We start from the raw sequence: 19,880 nt of genomic DNA on the forward strand, positions 1-19,880 counted from the left end.
TGAAAAAGTCTTGTGCATGCAAATCTCTTTTATGAAGCAATATATAGAACTCCAGACAAAATACTTAGAACCTTATTCTTGGGAGATTGTTTCACTCTGGTTACCATGTAAGGCACTTTTGGGCTCTGGATGTTTTTGGGAAGCAATTATGCCATGACTGGTGGCATTCACTTCACAGATATTTCAAAGTATTTCTCCAATCTGCATCTGCCACAGAAAACACTGAAAGTTACAGAGCTGTGAGGTACAAAGAATTTGTTGAAGGGATGGGGACAGGCCAGAAAAATGGGCTTTTGAATCTACTGTGACATGATCGCAGTGAATATTTTGTATAGTACTGTTTCAGACTGATGCTTTTCCCTTGCTGAGTGTTTTTCTAACATGCATTTTTGTCAGTTCCACACTTGTATCTGTTGTAGGGGATTTAGAGGTGACATTTGGATATAGCTCTCAAGTATTGATATCTCTGGAAGAAAACTTGTCAGACATGAACTTCTACTGTTTTGTTGTAGAGTGTGCAGGGGTAGCGGAATAAATGAGAGCAGTGCTCTGCTTTGCTGAAGCTTGTTTCTGGCAGTCCTCAGGTCAGGGAGTTCATGGCATTTCCCTGACAACTTGCTGTTAGGGAAACCCCCCAGAACTTGGAGGTTATATGGTCCGTGAAATATTAGATGGAACGAAGCAAACGAGAAGGACTTGGATTGAGTTTCTCCTCTGGCTCCACGTGTGATTGCCAGGTGATACCATAAGTCAATACTCAGCACAATTGATGTAATCTGGTGGTTTCAAATGCACATGCAGACAGTGGATTGAAGAAGTAATGTTCAACAGTTGCTATAGTACCAGTGTTTACAGGGTGAGTTAAATTGTTTGTTTAAAGTTTAATTTATTGTTGGTAGGCTACCTGTGAGACTATTGTGAAAGCCCAGATAAAATTCCTGTAAATCTATGATCCATTTGTTTTTTTTTTTTATTATTTTTTAAATCGTTCTTTACTTGCGGATGCTTTTGTGTGTGGTAACTCAGCCTACCTATAGACATTTATCTTGAACTGTCCTGTTGAAAGGTATATAATAGAGGTACAATGACATTTAAACTGAAAGCCAAAGGAAACAAAAGACATCAATCTCTTGTTGTGTAATTAAAACATATCCTGCTGATAGAGCCCAAAGCTCAGGCTGAACATATTACGCAATACGAACCCAAGTGCATACGTTTTGCAACTGTGAACAGATTTAGAGCATTAAAAACTTAAGCCTGTTGTCACTTAATTTGTCCTGTTTTCCAGAGGGTGAAGTAAGATATGATTGTGCTAGGAACTATTTGAAAATGTATCTGCTGATTATGGATGTTTCAGTGTTTGTGTTCGGCTCTCATATCCTGGGCACAGGGGCAGGACCTCATGGGGGCTGCGGCTCCGGGGGTTGGTATCACAGTTTTTCATCAAGAGATAGAAGACACGTGTTTTGTTCACTTTGGGTTGTTCAATGTGTGTGAAAGCGAATGGACCTGGGAATGGGAGGAGACTTGAGACACTGTGTGTCTCCCCAGGGTCGTCCCTGTCCTGCTCAGTGACCCCTCTGTGGGGACAGCGGGGCTGGAGGGCACGGGATGTGCTTCACAAACACTTTGGTTTCCTGCAGATTACACTGGCGGTTTATTTAGCCTGAGCAAATCCAGTGCATGGAGTAGATCTGATGATTTTTGGTAAAATGTCGTGTATGTAGAAGAGGGGAAAAAAGAATTATTCTCATCAATGCAAGCTGCATGCCAGATGAACTGCTGCCATATGGTGACAGCCAGCAAAACTGTACTACAGTAACATATGCTTTCTAGCCTAGAAATACCACAGAAGTCATGAATCTTGCCCTGTACAAGTTTTGTGCAATTGAATTTATGAATTCTTGGCTGCTTATTTAAATTCTAGAGTCACTGTTGTGTTCCAACAATTGGTCCCCGAAACAGAAGGGACAGTTCCGAATCTTGCTGTCATGGGTTAGTTTTCCTGAGTGGTTTGTGTGTTCTGTTGATGTAAAGGCCAAGTAGAGAACTGCTTTTTGAGACAGGCTTTTTTGTTTTGTCAAAAAATATGCTTAAGACCTCACTCCTGTTTTGAACCATTTTCTCCATTAGGACTCAGCCACCTGTCTGTTAAAACATTGCTCTTCATGCTGAGCTGCTGTGTACTACGTAGTCACCTGGTTCCGATACAGATCTTTGGAGGCAATAAGATGTTACCTTTACATAATCTGATGGGCGTTTATCTGACAAAGTGCTGGACATGATTCATCAAGACAGCGTTTTGTGCAGCACACTGTTGTGTAGGTCTTTATAATTTAAGCTGTAATAATTTTCATCTGTATTGATTTTATTTCAGACTTCTGGCAGCCTACAATAGCCTTACAGACAAGCACCTGACTGGATATTTCAGCAATGCCCGGATAAGACGACACCTTCAGAGATCAGGACTGGTGAGATTCAAGAGTTTCCTTTTCTGAGGAAAAAAACAAAACCATTCTTTGTCTCTTTTAATATCACACAAGCCCAGCCGCTAGTGGTTCTGTTGTTTATTTATTAGAGGTACATGTTGTCATTGGTAAGAATCTCACCAGCTGGCCCAACAGAAACATGTTGATTCTCTTAGGTTTTTTAAACTGTGAAATCCAAGCATCTTTCACTCAGTCTAAATAGCTTCAGTGTTATTTTTCAAATGTATTTAATGGAAAATGGAAGGATTCGGTAAAGGTGAACGAGCTGCATGTTTTCAAAATACTGATACACTGGTAGGTGTGAGTGTTTAGCACAGGCGTTACAGGTAGGAAGGCAAGTATTTAATTCCTCTCCACTGACCTGGGCAATGACCCATGGAGAGTAAGGCTGAGCCCACAGCTGTCAGCAAACGGGAGCTGCTCTCCTTGCTGGGCTGGTGGGGTCGGGTCAAAGAAACTATGGTTCTGTGGCGGGAAGGTGAGTGCCAGCACCCTGGCAGGAGCAGAGGTGGTAGCTGACTGGGAAGAGCAGTCATGCTGGGAAATTGCACTCTGTTTAAAAGCATACTTTATTCTATCTTCTCCTTTTTTTGTACGTTATATCTATTTATGGCAGATCTCAAGGACTGGAAGACTAATACCTGAGAAAGAATACCGTCTAAATGCTTTGAGGAGGGATCACCAAAGATATGTACAGGAGTGCCTGGCTCGGGCCATATTCCATAAGGTCCTTGACATGGAGGTAGGTGCTTAGTGGTGATGCGCGAGCCTCATCAGAATGTACATTAAACCACATCTTCGTTAGGACGTACATTAAACCACACTGTTGTTACAACATACACTGACCTGGCTCACTCGCTGTACTTTGGCAGTCATCAGATACGAGATCATGTTCACAGGGCTGGTTTGCTTAAAAAAATTCTAATCAAAACAAAATGGTTTGAACATGGTTATGCATTTTATCTGGGTACAAAATTTGGGCATATTCCTGTTACATATCAAGAACGGAGCTGGTCCCTCCAGCTTTACAGATGCTCAGTTGTTCGTTCACCAGGGTTAATGCACACAGGTGTGATGCAAATGGGTTCAATCAATAATATTTTCATAATATGCTCAATGAGGGGAGTGACCAGGGAGCAGGCATGTGATAAGCAGAACAGAAGCAAGTGTTCTAACATTCACTGATATCTCATAATGTCCGTTAACGAGATTTCTCTTTCTCTTCCTTTGATAGTGTCATCATCAGCTGGAAATAAAAAGGAAACTTGAAAATGCTGCGAGGAAGGAGAGGGTACAGAGAATGAAGGTGAGGCCTGAGTACTGCTGGATACTGATGGGACACAGCAGTTTTGCCCCGTGTTAAACAACAGCTGTGAGTCAGGCCAGAGATTCACTGAGCCGAGTGTCCTGTCTCTGATGTTTATGGAAAAAGTACAAGAAACAGGCAAATAGAGAATGATCCTGCTCCATGTTACATCTTCTTTCTCCATCCAGCAGTTCAGGAACTTCCATTAATGTATCTGTTGCCTGATGGTTCTGTTGGATGCTCCTTTGTTCTCGTTACGAAAAAAGTTAATAACTGTTCTCCTTTTCCAAGGCATTTGGTTTTACATACTTTTTTCATGTTCCTTTTAAGTTTTCCAAGATGAAGACCCTCAGTCTACTGAATCTTTCATACATGAGCCATTCCAGACTTCTCATTGCTGTTGCCATTTTTTTACCTTTTCCATTTCCACTATTCTGTTTTGAAATGAAGAACCAGAACTGGATGAATAATTCAACATACATGTTGCAGTTCTGGTAATTCTAGACACTATCTGCTTTGCTGCTGAGCACTGAGCTCACACGTTCAGTCGTTTTCCTCTCCATGTGATATTTAGCAGAACCAGCAGGTCAGTAATGGAAAGAGCTTTCAGACAGCTGTAGTTGTTTGAGTCATGGCAATACCACAGAGGTCAGTGGTTCTTCTCGCCATGAAGTCACTTGGACCAAAACTGCTTCCTTCAGCGAGAAGCATAAGGGAGACGCCTGCGGATATGTGATCTGCATCTTTGCCGTGATGCCACGCTGGGACATGGGACCTGCCTGGAATCAGTGCTGTAATTTAATTCCCACCTTAAACATTCAGTGAATTCAGCTGAGTATCTAATCTAAAGGGAAAGGAGAGAGACTTGGACAAGGGAGGGTGAGAAACAGCTATCTATTGCCAGAGGGTGGCAGCCCTCGGTGGGGCTTTTGGGAAGAAAAGGTGTGGAGGGACAGCAGTCAGAGCAAGGGAGTGGCAGATGTTCTCAAATTTAAAAAAGAAAGATCTTCAACCAAAGCAAGAACTGGGAGATACACAGAAACAGGCAGATGAATTGAATTTGGGTCAATCTGCAGCTGGAGAGGGCTGCAGGGAAATGAATCAACAATGGGAACAAGTCTTTTCCCTCGTTCCTCTCTCATTCCTCCCTTGGTTTCCTTCCCTTCCCCAGCCAGGTGTTCCATTGAATCTAAGCAATTTGATCGTCCAATGAAGGACAGACGGAAGGCAAGCTCAAACATTGCTCTGAAGAGTATTCAGTACCTCATAGACATACATTTCTATTATTTTAGGCGGAGCAATCCAGAAGAGGGGTGGAAGGTTTTAGCCCTATGTACTCCCCACATCCACCACTTGGTCCAAGAAATCATTCTGTGCTCCATCCTCTAGTAGCTGGAGAAGCAGCCAGTCACTCGCAACTGGTGAGTTCCAGCAGCGTGTCAAATATATAGTCCAGATTTTACTGGTTCTGCACTTCAGTGATGATAGTTGGTGCAGATTGAAGAGAGACTTTCAGTGCTGAATGACCTTTTCCTCTCCATCCCGTACAGAGGGCACCGGGACCTGCAGTTAGTTGCTGTGGTGGACGCCCACCTCCCCTGCACCGAGCCAAGCAGCCAGCCTATTCTAAGGTGGTGAGTTCACCCAGTTGAACAGCTTTTAAAATCTTAAAGTTCTGAAGGGCATAAAAGGAAAAGATGAAATGTAAGAAAAATGGTGAGTATTGAATAAAAATAGGCATGCCTTTGTGGTGCTTCCTCTCAGTGTCCATGTGCTGGAGTCACCAAAGCACTGACACTGCCACTGTTTCTGTGAGTTCATGATGTTTATAGAATGTGCTGAGTTGGAAGGGACCCACAAGGCTCATCATTTACTTCAAGGCTGCCCTGAAGAGACAGTAGAAAAACCTAGATTTATGCCCCGGAGTTATTTTGGATGCTCAGTCAGAGATGCCTAAAGGGTTCTGCCTCTCCAGAGGCCGACTAGAAAATTTGGTTTCCTGATGGTACCTGAGAATCATTCATCGCTTCCCAATACCTTAATCAGTGCTATTTTTTTTTTTTTTTTCTCTGTGATGCTGCTCTGCACTGGAAACTATACCCTGAGGTTTCATATCTGTTTGCTTTTCCCTTTCTAGGTTTCCTGGCGCCCCAATACGGCTCCAGCGAACATGCAGCGCCCGGCTCGCCTGCAGCCCCTGCGCTGTGCAGCACCAAAGCCAGCCGGCTCCAAGCAGAAGGGCCACTCACTCGAACACCATCAGCTGTTTGCCACTGGGGTGAGCCCGTGTTTCATTCTGAAAAGAATATAGTTTTAGGGACAGCTTTATGATATTACTCTAGTACTGTAGTTCCGAGAACTGTATACTGCAGGCAACATGCCTACCAAACGGTTATCAGCTTTTATTTAAACTCTCCTTTTAAACTTACCCTAAATTACTAAGACATTTGCTTGCTGGTCCAATGCCCGGTTCTTGATCACAGCCAGGAGAAAATGTTGTGACATCTCTTTCATAGTATAAAATCTTTCTCTGTGCAAAATTTTCTGCTTCTATGTAGATTTTCTGTTATGTAGAGAGGGAGACAGCCACTCGGTTAACACCAATTACTCAGGAATACTTTCACATAGTCTTATGAATTTTCATCTTCATCTACAGCTACAAAGTAGCAAAAACCTATTTTTTTTACCATTCCTCCTACTAAGTCACACTAATGGGTTCAGAGAACAAGAGCTTATTGGAAATGTTTCCATCAACAAAAATGCAAGCACAAAGCTAAAGGACTTGTTGTAGGAGTGTGTGTGTTACTAAATGTAAAGAGCAGTCAAGCCATAGTTAGTTCAATATGCTCAGTAGCTATTTTTACATAACCTATTTAACCTGGTTAAAATGCTTTTTGCAGGGGGAGAGGAGTGGGTTAAGGCTTATGAATTCGGTGGAATACATGACTGGTGTTTCTCCATATCAACTCCCTGTCATTAACAATTACATGATCCCAGTGCCACCTCCCCCCCTGCAAAAAGGAGACAAGAGTGGAAATGTGGGGAGAACTGGGGTGCTTAGAGCGAGACAGTTGCGTCCCATCACAGCACCAAACTTGGAGCAACTGCTAACAAAGGTAAGTTATCTCTGCCTGCCTCTGTTTGCGCTGTATTTGCCTAATGCTAAAAGATGTGTGTACCTATGTTGCATAACAATTCACTGAATTTTTGAAAGAAAATTTGTAACTATCAAAATATATAACTTCCACCCACCTCCCTATATACTAAAACCTTTTTGGGGAAAAAGGTGTTTGAACAGAAAACCCCATAGGAACTCTCACTGATGGCTTTCAGTTGTAGTCAATCTGATGCTGCATTTGAGTGTATCTAGTCCCAGAACTTCAGAGGATTATCTGAAATGAGTGGATCAGGTACACTGTATCTGCAGCTAGCTGTAACTCCCGTAAAGCAAACTGTAGGAACCCAGGACTAGGAGGGACAATATGGGTCATTAAACATGGTGCCTGCAATTTGGGGCAATTAATTGCAATGGATTTTTAGTTCAAAATACTTTCCTGCGCTTCTGCATGTTACAAAACACTTTCCAATTTAAGCAGTTCAAGGCCTGTCTTGAAAGGCTGGAAGCCTCAAGTGTATGTCACACATATGTGACCCTTGTGTTCACCTTCTGTTAGAGTTTGAAACTGAATTTTTGTGTATTTCCTGCCGCAGAATTCTGGAGGATTCCCTAAGTCCTCATTACGCAGCAACGCATTAGTTACCATGGGTTTTTTAGGAAAAAGTGTGCGTTTGTCTTACGATGATACTGATTACAAAGATGAAATCAAAGTCTACCAGCAGCATTGTGGAGGAGAAAACCTTTGTGTCTACAAAGGCAAGCTCTTGGAAGGAGGTAAGGATAAAGAGTCAGAGTTCATATTGATTCTGGCAACAGATTTTTTTCTTGGCTAAAATGTTGATGTGATATCAAAATGATTTCAGCTGAGCTCAGTCAAGATATGTACATCCAGGGATTTTTATACTGTCTGCCTCCACACTAAATCTGGATCTACTGATTCATGATTGAAAGGGAGGGTACAATTGCTTTTGCAAGTTATAGCAGAAAGAATTTAGGGAACTGATTTAACAAAATGCTGTAGCTTAGCTTAGTTTTGTACAGAGTTGTATGGTTAGTAAAATAGGTGTAGCACTAAACTGTCCTTAAATAGGGATTATCTGTTTGTGACTTGCTGTAGTACATCAATGTGTGTTGCTTAGTATTCCACGGGGGAAAGTACATAGTGGGAGCCCAATTCACATCTCTTTTACATGAGTGTGATTCAGTCACACTGGTAAAAGGTGAATTGTGCTCTGGGGGATTGGGAAGAGGAAATGGCTGGGAGATTTTCACTTATGAGGAAGAGCAGTCCCACAGATTACACCCTCGTTCCAGCTCCCAGACCCACTGTGTTTGCATTTTCGCTGCATGTGGGAGGTGGTGCGGAGATCCCGGTGCCGCTGCCCATCCCTGAGGCTGAGGGTGCCCACAGATCTGCTCAGGGCATTTGCTGCAGCCACGTCCCTGTGCTGCGGGATGTGTCCTTGTCTTTTGTGTGCTCCTGTTCTCCCGAACCCGGTTCTCATCTCTTGTGAGCTGCTGGGGTACAGCGTGGCTTCCTCCTTGCTGGCGTGTGCCCAGTGTCTGTTGGAAGGATGCGGTGGGTTGTAACAGGAGCACACACCAGCCCCCGGCACAGAGCTGGTAGCTGCCTTGGTGCCCTGGATGCCGAGCAGTGCCCTTGCAGAGCAGCCTGAAATGGCTCCAGAAACAGAATCTTTCAGCTGCTCACAAGCCCAGAGCCACTGGAACTGCAGCTGTGCTGCTCTGGAGCCAGCTGAGCCCTGCAGGGCTGCACAGAGCAGCGTGTGTCACCGCAGGAGCAGGGACACGCTGCTGCACCACCCTGTGCAAACACAGCTAGAGCCCTGACCGTCCTGGGCGTGATGTGCAGGTCTGAGCAGCAAGTGGCAGAGATAATTGTTTTGAGATGTGGACTCTGGTCTGTGTCCTGCTGTAGCAGTGAGCAGCCAAAACGATGGTGTATTCGCTTGTCACAGGTGTATGCAGCTTGGAACTCTGGGGTCAGAAAGGGACAGGGCTGTTGTGTGGGGAGAGGTAGAGTTTCACCAACTAATTAATACAACTGAGAACCAAAGTGCGTGAGCTTGGAGGGCTGGGTGCTTTGGTGGTGGTGCAGATACATATCACAGTTGCAGCAGACTGGTAGGAAAGCCTGACCCCCTCCTTTGAACCCTTTCTGTGGTTGCAGAGACCTTTCAGTTTGTCTCCAGGAGACATCACGGTTTCCCATTCAGCCTCACCTTCTTTCTCAATGGGTTGCAAGTGGACAGGCTGAGCTGCTGCTGTGAGTACAAACACCAGAAGCGCTCCAGGATGCGAGGCAGACGTGGCTACTTCAGGTTTCTCAGTGTGGAGGGAGCGTCTCCTTGCTATAGGTATGAGACGAATACACTTTGCTCACAAGGACCCCACAACCCAGTTTTTAGAGTTTAAAACTCGTTTCCTCTTTTTTAATCTTTCTGGCACCACACAGCTCTGTAGAACCCCCTCTGTTTCTCAGCGCCCCTTGAAATGTGGAGACTCGAGCTTGTCCCCCAGGGTCCCATATGGAGGCTGCCAGCAGAGCTGGTGGCTCTGTGCGGGGTCAGGACCGCGCAACAGCGAGTGTCTCGGGTTGGACCGTGCTGTGCAGTGTACAAGTGCCACCGCTCGCTGCTGGTGGGAGTGACAGCGACATCAATACCAAGTGCTGATGAGTTAACTGGATTTTTCAGGCTTTTCTTTGTGAGAACAAGATTATTTTTAACCAGCTCTGCCTCTAAGGTGGAATTCTGCTGAAACAGCCCTGGCTGCAGAGTCAGTGTGCAATGTTAGCCATGCCTCAGACAACAAATCTGTGCAGTGGAGTCCTGGGTTTGGGCAAAATTTGATGCTGTGAGCAACAGCTGTGGATTTCCCAAGAAGCTTTAATTTTAATAAAATCTTTGTTTGGTGTGACTGTTAAATCATGGCAGACAAGTAAACTTCTGCACAGACAGATAATTTAAAAACTTTTTTGTTATTTTTGTAAGTAAGCTTTTAAAACAGCAGCAAGCAGTTGGAAGATGAGAACCTCCATACACTCTATTTTTTAGATAAAGACCAAATTCTATGGAAAAAAGATTACTTTATTGTACCATATTTTTTGTACTCCAATCTAGCATTGGACATGATTTATGTAAATGTATTACTTGGTATGTTCAAAGTAGTGAAAAGTGTCTGAATTTAGAATGGGTATATTGGCGGTAGAGCTTAGGAAATGCTCAAATCTCAGCTTTTGTGTGATTTCTAGAAAGACAGGAAATGAATTTTCTGATTTGATATATCCTCCAGAAATGGAGGTGACTAAACCCCATCTCCATTAACCAGATCCTCCCTGGAAATCACAACTATTTTCAGGTCTCCTTCAGGTCAAGTGCCATTGTCTTTGTTTCCTGGTTTGAGTGTGACGCCACATCCACATGTTAAATACCCGCTCTGGTTCCCAGTCAAGGTCCCAGTTGATTTTTCTGGTGGGTTGAGGCTTTGTTTCACACAGAGGTGATGCTGCAGGGCTTTCTGCACTGGTGCTGTCATCCTTGCACAGAGAGATTTCTGCTGGCCTAGGTCCTGCATTTCTGTACAGCAGGAGTGCTTCAATGTCTCAAAGGTCCCTAAGAAAAATACCACAAACAAGTAATTAAAAGGTAGGACTCTTCAGAAATCGCCACATTTACATATTTTGCCTGCAAAACTACAGGATTTCTAGACTGAATGTCAGTAGGATGTTCCACATCTGGATTATGAGGGGAATGGCAATCAAGCCTTATGTTAAAAAAAGCAGTTTTGGTGGAGGAAAAGATTTTAAGACATAGTTGTCTGTGAAGAAAACATGGTTTCCTGGAGAAATGGGTTTTTAGTGATTAGCTAAAGGGAAAATTTCAGTTTCATCCTCTGCTTGCAGATTTGAATCAAAGTACAACATGCAGCACAAAGTCCTGGCCCTCCCATGGGGTGCAGGGTGGCTCTTTGGGTCTGCAGTTCATGTCAATCTGGAGCAGGACCTGTGCTCTCTCACCTGAGCCTCCTAACCCCAACGCAGAGGCTGTCACTCCATTTTATATGAAATGAGCAGTCCCAACAAGCCATTCCAAATGCTTTGTTTTCCAGCTGTTTGGGTTTCTGTTAGGTGGGAAAAGCAGACCAGAAACTGAAAATAATTCTGTTTCAATGGGCTTTAGGGCACTTCTCCAGGTGAGTCACTGTCAGTAAGCTCATGGGGTGGGTGGCAATGCAGAGGCAGACAGGTACCTGGTGTTGCTGCTGATAACGAGCTGCATAGCTCATCATGTCTGCTGCCCTTCCACTGTTTGCAGAAAGAAATATATGATACTTTCCAATTTCCTTATTTTTTATAGGTGCATTATTGCAACAGGTCTAGACAAAAAACCATCCCCTCCCAAGAGAGAGGTGCAGGACCATGGGGAAGTGCACATGGATTCCTGGGGAGATGGAGCCTGCAGTGAGCCAAGTAAAACCAGTGCTGAGCCAAGTAAAACCAGTGCTGAGCAGAATCCAGGCAAAGTTTCAGTGTTAGTCATCTTACCAGGTCATGAAGCAAGTGCAGAAACTATTGAGGATGAAATGGAGACTGGACAGGAGTACAGAAAAGAAGAAAAGAAAAAACTACCTGATTGTGAGAGTGAAGATAGTCAGGAAGACACCGGTAAAAATGGTACAGTATTCCAAAACACAAACAGGGCATGAAAAATGGGAGAGGGTGATTCTGGAGAAGGTTTGTGATTGTGTACCTCCAGCTTTGCCTGGAGCATCCTCTCCCGGGACACCTTGTGTGAGAAATGTGGTGCCTGTGTTGGGACAGTAACATTAGCGGGACTCCTTTCAGCCAGGCAATAGGATGAGAGTGTTTCAGAAGAGCCAAGAAAGAGAGGAAGGAAGGTCTGAGAGGCAGAAACAGGAGCTTGAGGTGGGTGGGAAAGCTGGAGGGAAGTGGGGCACAGTGGAGGGACAGTGGTGACAAAGGAGAATGGCAGCAGGTGGAGGACAAGCAGAGCAGAAGACGGGCATAGGACTGGGTGTGGGGGGACAGTGAGTCTGGGGTGAGCTGCTGAGAAAGACAGGACATGGGCACGAGGTGAGCGGAGAGACGAGGGTGGCCATAGGAGCAGGAGTGAGAGGAGCCTCCTGCTGCAAGGGGGATGGGACAGGGACAACCTGCCAAGAGTCAGTGGGGGTGAAGAGGGGAGAGAACGTGCAAGGGCACAGAACAGCAAAATGTCAGCAAGATTTGGCACGAGGTGAGTGATTTTGGTATTTTCTGTTGTCGCTGGTGGGAGTGCGATGCTTTGTTCACCCAGGGCTCTTCCTGGTCCCTTCTGCACCCACTGCCCCGGGCATCGCTCACCTGACGTCTGCCCGAACTCCAGCACCTTGCTGGCTGGGCGCTCGTTCCCTCCGCTCCAGCTCCACCAGCTCGCCCCTTATCGTCTCTGCCTGACTCCGCTGGGGTCTCATCCCTTTCCTGTCCCCAACACTCCCATTGCAGCTGCCTGACCTTCTCCTCTGCTGGAGTCCCATCTCCTGTCTGTTGGCAGAGATTTAAAAAGAATGACTGGAGAGAGGCTGCCCTTGCTGAAAGTGTGCCCAAGTGTGTTTTTTGTGGCAGGCAAAGATAGCATTTGTGGTATAAAATGAGGTGTGGCAGCTCTATCTGCATACTCAGAACGTGCCATTTCCCCAGTGCCACCCAGCCAGGACCCATTGCCATCGGGCCACAATGGGACAGGGACAGCAGCTCAGCCTGCACTCTCACTCCTTCTTATAAAGCCTTTCTCAGAGTTAGTCAAATTTAGAGATTTTAATTCCTACTTTCTATTCCTATCTTTACTTTCATAATTCCGCAGTGCTTCCTCATTAGTCCCTGAGGATGTGTTTGTGATTAATTAAGCCTCTTTCCTTCCAGAGGGAGGTCACCTTTCTGACAGGTACCTGAGGACCCTCACTTCCAACAATGCAGTTGGAATCCCATTTGAGTTTTAATACTGAAAACAAATCCTCTGCTTCCCTTAATTTTTGTTGTCTGGATAATTGTTTATTTGCTTAATTGGTTCTGCATCAGATACTTTTCATTTCTGTCCTTGACATTCTGTCACTTGAGTCCTTCAGCAGCAGTGATGGAAAGAGAAAAAGGGGCGCAATGAGATGAGGATGGTGGAGCCGGTGGGCAGGGTGCTTCGGTTTTGGGTTTGGTGCCTCTGCTGCCTGTGCAATGAGCTGGTGGCTGCAGCGGAATTACTGAATTTTAAATGGGAATCACTGACATCACCCTGTGTGCTGGCGCCTGGTTTCAAATACTGCAGCCGTGGCTGGAACAGGAAGGATTCTTTAATGCATATGCATGAGGCAGACTTTATCTATAGAGCTGAGCAAAGTTATCTGTCAAATGTTAACACTTGTCAGGCCGGCGGCCTGGGCTGGAATCCAGACCCTGGTGATGTGAACATGGTAATTCTGTGTAAGCTTCATTTGTGCCAGGATTGCACCTGGGACCCTGATGGGCGTATCAAACGGTATGATAACAGAATGTTCCTCTGCAGTGCCCTTTGGCTGGAGTTAATTAATTCATTTAGTTTGTAAGCCACTTCGTTGCTAATTAGCCATGTCAATCCACTTTTACTTTATGGTACAATATATTACCTTTTCTCCAGCTTTCTCTATTGCTTGGATTTCTTTTTTGTTGCAACATTTTTCTCCTGTAATGGGACTGTCCTGCATTTTATTTCTGAATTTGCCCAGCTATTTATTTTTCTAGTCCTTTCAGTGGCTAATTATTTTGTTTATTTGGTACTCAATGTATTAATCATATTTGATGCATCATTCAATAGCTTCATAGCATGTTTGCTAGTCTTTCTATGAAGAACATGATACTTTTTCATGATAATGTGCTCTTATGATTCCTATCTGCAGTCTTAGATTCTCTCATGGCTTTAAAAAGACAGAACAAATGCAAAGACAAACAGAGATTAATGAAGTTAACCTCTGTCTGCTTAAAAAAAACTTTATTAGTTGTGAATTACATTTCCTGTCTCACACCATGATTCTTTTATTTTAGAGTATAATGAAGATTTTGAAGCAGATGAAGAAGTTAATGAAGAGGGACAGACTAGTGATCAAATGAATAGAATGTCGAAGTCACCCTCAGATGATAAAAAGCGTAATTTAGACTATGAAAAGGAGAGTACAAACTCATCACAGAAGGCACGACAGGCCTATGACAGTGAGAGAGATGAAAGTGATGGATATTCTGACAGTGACTCAGAGGATGACAAACCAGGTGAGTTTTCTCATAATGAGGCTTAAAGAAATTGACCTGATGCATGTTTTACATTTTGTGCGTGTCCAGTATGTATGTTGAATCTGCATAGGAAAAAATGTGCATTTTCTACTGAACTGGTAAAAGATAGAATGGCTATTTTATCTGTTCTTATTAATTCTGCCAGTTGCCACTGCAATACAGCCAAACCCCTGGCAGCGTCAGCGTGTGCCAGCTCACAGCAGACATCGCTGGACTGGTTAGTTGTCAGTGGAGATGGAACCAGTCGGGAAATGAGCTGTAAATTCTGGGGCAGATCTGCATTTCGTGTCCCTGGTCACCACATCCCAGGAGCTGTGAGCGCTCTCACCTGGAGGACAGACACCTTCGTCTGAGAACTCACCAGTGAACCCAGCACTGTACAAGTGCTGTGTTTAACAAGTACTCTGACCCGGAGCTGTGTCCCCTGGTCTGTCTCTGCCTGTCCCAGCCCCGTGTGCTCTGCCTGCAGCTTGGGGGTCCCGGTTCCACTCTGCTGGGAGCCAGGAACAGGCTCAGTGTGACAGTCTGCAGGTCTTGATCCAAATGTAGGTGCAAAGTGTGTAGTGAATTGTCCAAGACCATTATTATTATCAATTCTGACAGATTAAACTGTTCTGGAATAAATTTTTGTAGAATAAGTAGCAGTTTCTGTCATTCAGATTTTTGGATCATCACTTTTGACATCTAGTGTTTGAACTGTTGGCGCTCATGCAGTCTAAGCTGTGCATCTTCATCAGTAATCCCACTGAAAACTTGCAGGCAATTTATCATTTATTAGACAAAAAAGATAATTCCATCCACCACATGGTAAATAAGCCAAGAGTCAACTGCCTCTTCCTTCTGGCACAGGGTTTTATTTCTCTCTAACATTTCTCCTTTATGGCTTTGTTAGATCCTGAGCTGACTTATGTGTCTCTTGCTTGTCACAATGTACCAGGATTTCTCCATTTATTGCTGTTTTAAAATGAATTACATTATCTTACTTACATTTGACAGTCCTATTGTGCAAACTCTCTCAAGTTAAATGGAAACATTACTTTCACATTTGTATTTCCAGGTGAATTAAACAAAGGTAATACAGCTGTTTGTGAAAAGGTTGCAGCTGCAAGAAAGATCCAGTCTTTTTATAGGAAGTATAAAATCCAACAGAAATTCAAACCAGGTTTGAAACATCCTTGCTCATAAAATCATTGCAATCATCAAAAATAATCTTAATTTTTGTTTCCTTGTGATAATCAGAAATAGCTTGTGATTCATGAATAATCTGTATGATTAAGCATCCTTTTCTGCTTGCTAGTATATGGCATTATGAATTTTTTGTGCCATTGATGAGCTGTTTCCGGGCTGTGTCAGGGTGTGCTGCTGTGTGGGGACAGAGCGGTGACCTGGGCCTCTCCTGCCTGGCGCTGGGGTGTGTGCTGAGGGTCACCCGTATTGACTTTGTGCTGGGCTGTAGTACCGCTGCATGCACCAAACTCACCGATTCAACATGCGTTTGTCTGTGATGTTTTTATTTTGTGCATTTTTGCAGTGTATGAAGTTCCTTTTGAGACAGCTTGTTCCCAGCTTGCAGTGGCGTGTTGGTCACTGGCAGCATAAGTCTCCTTTCTGTCAGGCTCCCACTGGCAAACCTGAGCCTGTGACCACCTGGAGATGACCCACACCACACATTTCTGAGCAATTTAGCTTTAGTTGTTGCTAGCTTCAACTTTCAGCTCCTCAGGACCTGATATTCCCCATGCTCAGTACATTTACTGTGCCTTGAACTCATCTGCTAAGCCTTGGAGCTGTAATTTTTTTGAAGAACTCATTTTCAGTAAGCATGCGTGTTAGTGTTGGTGGATCAAGATTTTGGACAGCGAGCTTTTGGGTGTAGACACTGTTTTTGTGTTTCAGTGATCAGTACGCTAATCCACTTGTAACCTATGAGTGCTGCTGTGGTACAACTAACATGCTAATAGTAGTGGGATCAGGATTTTTCTGAGCACGTGCCGTGGGCAGGTTTTGTCTCATGTTAGTTCAGTGTATCATTGCACTTGTTCGGGAGTGTCTGGATTCATTAGGCCCCTCGGATCAGTTGAACCAGTATACAGAATTTTTGAATAACTTTCAGGTAACTGTGGTGCCAGAGATGTTACTTTTGCATACAATATTGCGAATCAAACATAAATAAAGAGCATGTAAGAGAGAGCTTGGCATTCAAATCCTTGTGGACCATAAGCCTGTGAATAAATTGGAAAGAATCACTGGCAGTTCCCATAGTACAATATGCAAACTGCATATTCGAGTTGTTCTGTCTCTGAACTTGCCTGCTCATGTGTTTTATTATTTGAGGGTATTTTTTAAAGCAGTCCTGCAAAGCTTTTGTAATACATTGCGTATGAAAAGGATAAATAAAAAATTGCAATAAGGCTTCCTCAGATCCACAGAGGAAAAAGAGGCATAGATACTGCTGGAAGACTGTGACTGCGGGAGGAAATAATGCGGCCCGGTTTGGCTCCTGTGCCTCTGAAAATGACTATTCAGGGACAGACTGTGGGTCCAAATTGTACCTCTGGCTTTTGGCCAGCAGTGGGTGCATAGGAAGAATGCATATAAAGGACAAGAATTCTGTGCTGCTTCCCCACTGTGTCTTCCCACCCCTGCAATTACCTAGTGTCAAGGGTGATCCCTTTTACTTGTTAGTCTTCACTGGATTTTTCTTACTTGGGTTTGACTAATCTCTTCTGAACACACGTGAACTTTGGACACCAGCAATGCTGCATAGCAGTGACCTCTCCTGTTCAGCTAAAGGTGTTCAGCTAAATGTTATATATTTTTTTTCTCAGATTTTCCATTCATGAGTTTCATGTGATGGTTCCCGTATGTTTTTTAGAGGAGACAGTGATCTTCATCTCCAGTTCAACTTGAATTGTTTCCGCATGATCTTGGAGATTTTTATCGTATTCACCGAGATAACAGGAATGCACTAAGGGACTGTTGCTATAGTTGAAATCTTTTATCAAATGGAGCTCAAGAAACTATTCTAAAACCTGTCTGAGTCATATTTAGAGGTGCTTTTGGAGGTGTATTTCTGTGTGATTGTTGGAGCTAATCTTCTTCATTTCCATTATCAGGAAAAAAGTGTTAAATGGCTTTGATTTTAGCACTTTGATGCCTCTGTGCAATGTTCTTCTATTGAACTTATTGGAATTTTGTCACAATATCCTCAGATGGTGTAATTCAGAGACTGATATCAGATGAGCATATCTGCCTTTGTACATAGCAAAGGAACTGGTGGCCAATGAATGCAGATGTTTTAGTGACAGATCCTAAAACAAAATTCTGTTTGCTCTTTCTAGGTAGGAGGCTTGCACACTCCCTCTCATCCATCAGTACTCAATATAGCAGTGACAATGACTCTCATGCTGAAACGATGAAAGACGATGTTAAGGACACAGAGGAGTATGACATCAAAAGGGCATCTGATAACGTAGCACATGTACAACATGGAAATGAGAGTGGGGAGAATAAACTGCTCAGAGTGGAAGAAAATCAGGAAACTTTTGCACTGGAAAAGGAAGGAATAGATGAAGAAGAAAAGGAAAACCCAGAAGACCTAACAGCAAGAGAAGATACTGTAGTTTTTCATGACAATATAATGGCAATACAGTGTCAGAGTCCTGAAGTGAACGGGGAACTCAGACTGGCTGGGTCAATGGAAAGTCACACAGAGGAAGATGGGGCGAAGAATGGCAATACCTGGAGGGATGATGGGGAGCAAAGTCTCATAGTGCCTTCGGAAAGCAGCGTGCTGGAAGCGGAGGACAGCAGAGAGGAGTCTCCTGGGGGTGCCGGAGTGGTTGGTGAGTCCAGAGCCTCTGCACAGCCACGGGTGACAGGGGACATTAGCGCTGCGGTGTTTGCCTGTGTATTGAGTCCTGGTGCAGCTGGGAAATGTGGCTGTGGGGCTGTTCGCAGTCTGCTGGAGTGCTCTGTGCTGCTGGGAGCTAAACCACCAACTGGGTGTAGCCTTGGTTGTTGTTTCTCTTCTAGTGTCTCCAGTGTATGGCATTGGGTTTCACATATAGTGAAATTATTATAAAGTCCAAATGTGATTTGTTACCTATAGGAGAATCTGCATGCCAGATTGGGGGTCTCTGTTTATAATGTTGAGATACTAGATTCAGAAAGAACACAAAAAATTACTGTGCTAATCATGGTGCAGCAGATGAAGATCAAAACTGTGTCAGCTGATCCGTAGCTGTGTTGCTTCACTCTGTCATGGAATTGTTGTCAAGGAGCAAACCAGTTGGGTGTGTGACACCTCATTTTTACTGTTGATAAAAGGGACATTTTGCAGTTTCAAACTTACCTTTGTGGACACTGGTAAAATGTTGGCCACATGAGCTGCTCCCACTACTCCAGTGCTCTGAAAGGTTGACGCTAGAAGCCTCCAGAGACACCTGAATGGCTGAAAGTCCTTTATTGTGACTGCAGAATTTATGAAAATACAGTCCTCAGTCTGTTCTGGGGCTTCCCTGATTTTTTTCCATGTACTTCTCTCCATTCTCATCATCACCCAACCTGCGTCTAGGTGAGACTGACCTGGCCCTCCTTGGGTTTTGCCCCAGTGAGACCCACCATGCTCCTAACCAGGGTTGTCATTAAGAGTGCAGAACAGATCAGAGAAAACTGTCTGTGCTGGAGAAAAGCAGAAGGTGCAAAATGTTCTGCTGGGTTGTTCAGGCTGAGTCTGGGCAGATCGCAGCCAGCGGTGTGACAGGGTCTGTCACACGTGTGGAGACACCTGGGCTGGGCTCCTGCTGAGCGTTCCCTGGTCCTGTGGTGCTGTGTGACAAGGAGATGTTGCTGATCCCAAGAGAGAATCATTGTGAGCAGTATTTGTCATCCTGTCCGATGTCACACAGGCAGTAAAGTGCAGAGAGCAGGACCTGCCAGCTGGGCAGGCCAGGCCCTGGGTCAGGTCCAGGTAAAACAGACCCACCATACCTGGTGCAGACTCGATGTTTCAGTGTGTCCAAGTGCTGCCTGTGCCTCCGTGTGAGGCAGCCACGGGGTGTCCCGAAGCAGAAAGTGTCATGTCCGCAGAGCTGAGACATCACAATGATTCCAGCAGTTGTGTGCTATTGCGCACAGACCTTTGCCGGCGTCTTGGGTCCCAGCAGGAACCTGATAAATCCTCTCCTGGGACCTTCCCTGCTGGTGAAGATTGACATAGCTCCAGTCAGGTCTGCCCTAAGATTTCAAATTTTAAACCAGGCTGAGGTAGCTGAATGACTTCTACTCCCCCTTTTGCTTTTTAACGGTTTCTTTTTTTTTTTGCTTCCCCTTTTGTAACTTCATGATAGTTTTTGAGGATCGCAAACCAGTCCAGGAGGAAACAGCAAAAGCAATTGGAAATGATCATCATGTGAATTCTGACCCTGAACCCTGTGATTCTGGTGCAGATGAGGAAGAAAGGAATGTGACAAGTACAGAGCATGATGCCAGTGAAGGTGAGGTTGGCTGTCTATCAGGGACATGGATTAAATTTTATTCATCTGAAGCCTTTTTGCAGAAGCGTTTGCCCTTTCACTTTCCCTTCTGGGCCATCAGACCCTCCTTGTGCTCTTCTCTTCCCTAACTTGT

The 19,880-nt window shown here is 44.4% G+C and overlaps 1 protein-coding gene across 6 annotated transcripts in view; it reads left to right on the forward strand.

The window, feature by feature from the left end:
* The window catches only part of ERICH3 (glutamate rich 3), a 33,095-nt gene that overhangs the window by 927 nt on the left and 12,288 nt on the right, over positions 1-19,880 (forward strand). For 5 of the 6 annotated variants that reach the window (XR_010474248.1, XR_010474246.1, XR_010474247.1 and 2 more), the window contains exons 2-15: positions 2,378-2,471; positions 3,106-3,231; positions 3,724-3,795; positions 5,088-5,216; positions 5,346-5,429; positions 5,933-6,073; positions 6,696-6,911; positions 7,507-7,687; positions 9,105-9,291; positions 11,293-11,609; positions 14,007-14,228; positions 15,307-15,411; positions 17,591-18,094; positions 19,601-19,747. Coding sequence is in view for 3 of the 6 variants with exons in the window: in XM_065071902.1 (XP_064927974.1) it covers positions 2,378-2,471; positions 3,106-3,231; positions 3,724-3,795; positions 5,088-5,216; positions 5,346-5,429; positions 5,933-6,073; positions 6,696-6,911; positions 7,507-7,687; positions 9,105-9,291; positions 11,293-11,609; positions 14,007-14,228; positions 15,307-15,411; positions 17,591-18,094; positions 19,601-19,747 (2,525 nt within the window). In the remaining 3 variants the exon portion in view is untranslated. The remainder of the gene's footprint in view (positions 1-2,377; positions 2,472-3,105; positions 3,232-3,723; positions 3,796-5,087; positions 5,217-5,345; positions 5,430-5,932; positions 6,074-6,695; positions 6,912-7,506; positions 7,688-9,104; positions 9,292-11,292; positions 11,610-14,006; positions 14,229-15,306; positions 15,412-17,590; positions 18,095-19,600; positions 19,748-19,880) is intronic. The other variant, XM_065071903.1, reaches the window with a different exon arrangement.

The sequence above is a fragment of the Columba livia genome, chromosome 8 (assembly GCF_036013475.1).
Source record: "Columba livia isolate bColLiv1 breed racing homer chromosome 8, bColLiv1.pat.W.v2, whole genome shotgun sequence".
NCBI classification, from domain to species: domain Eukaryota; kingdom Metazoa; phylum Chordata; class Aves; order Columbiformes; family Columbidae; genus Columba; species Columba livia.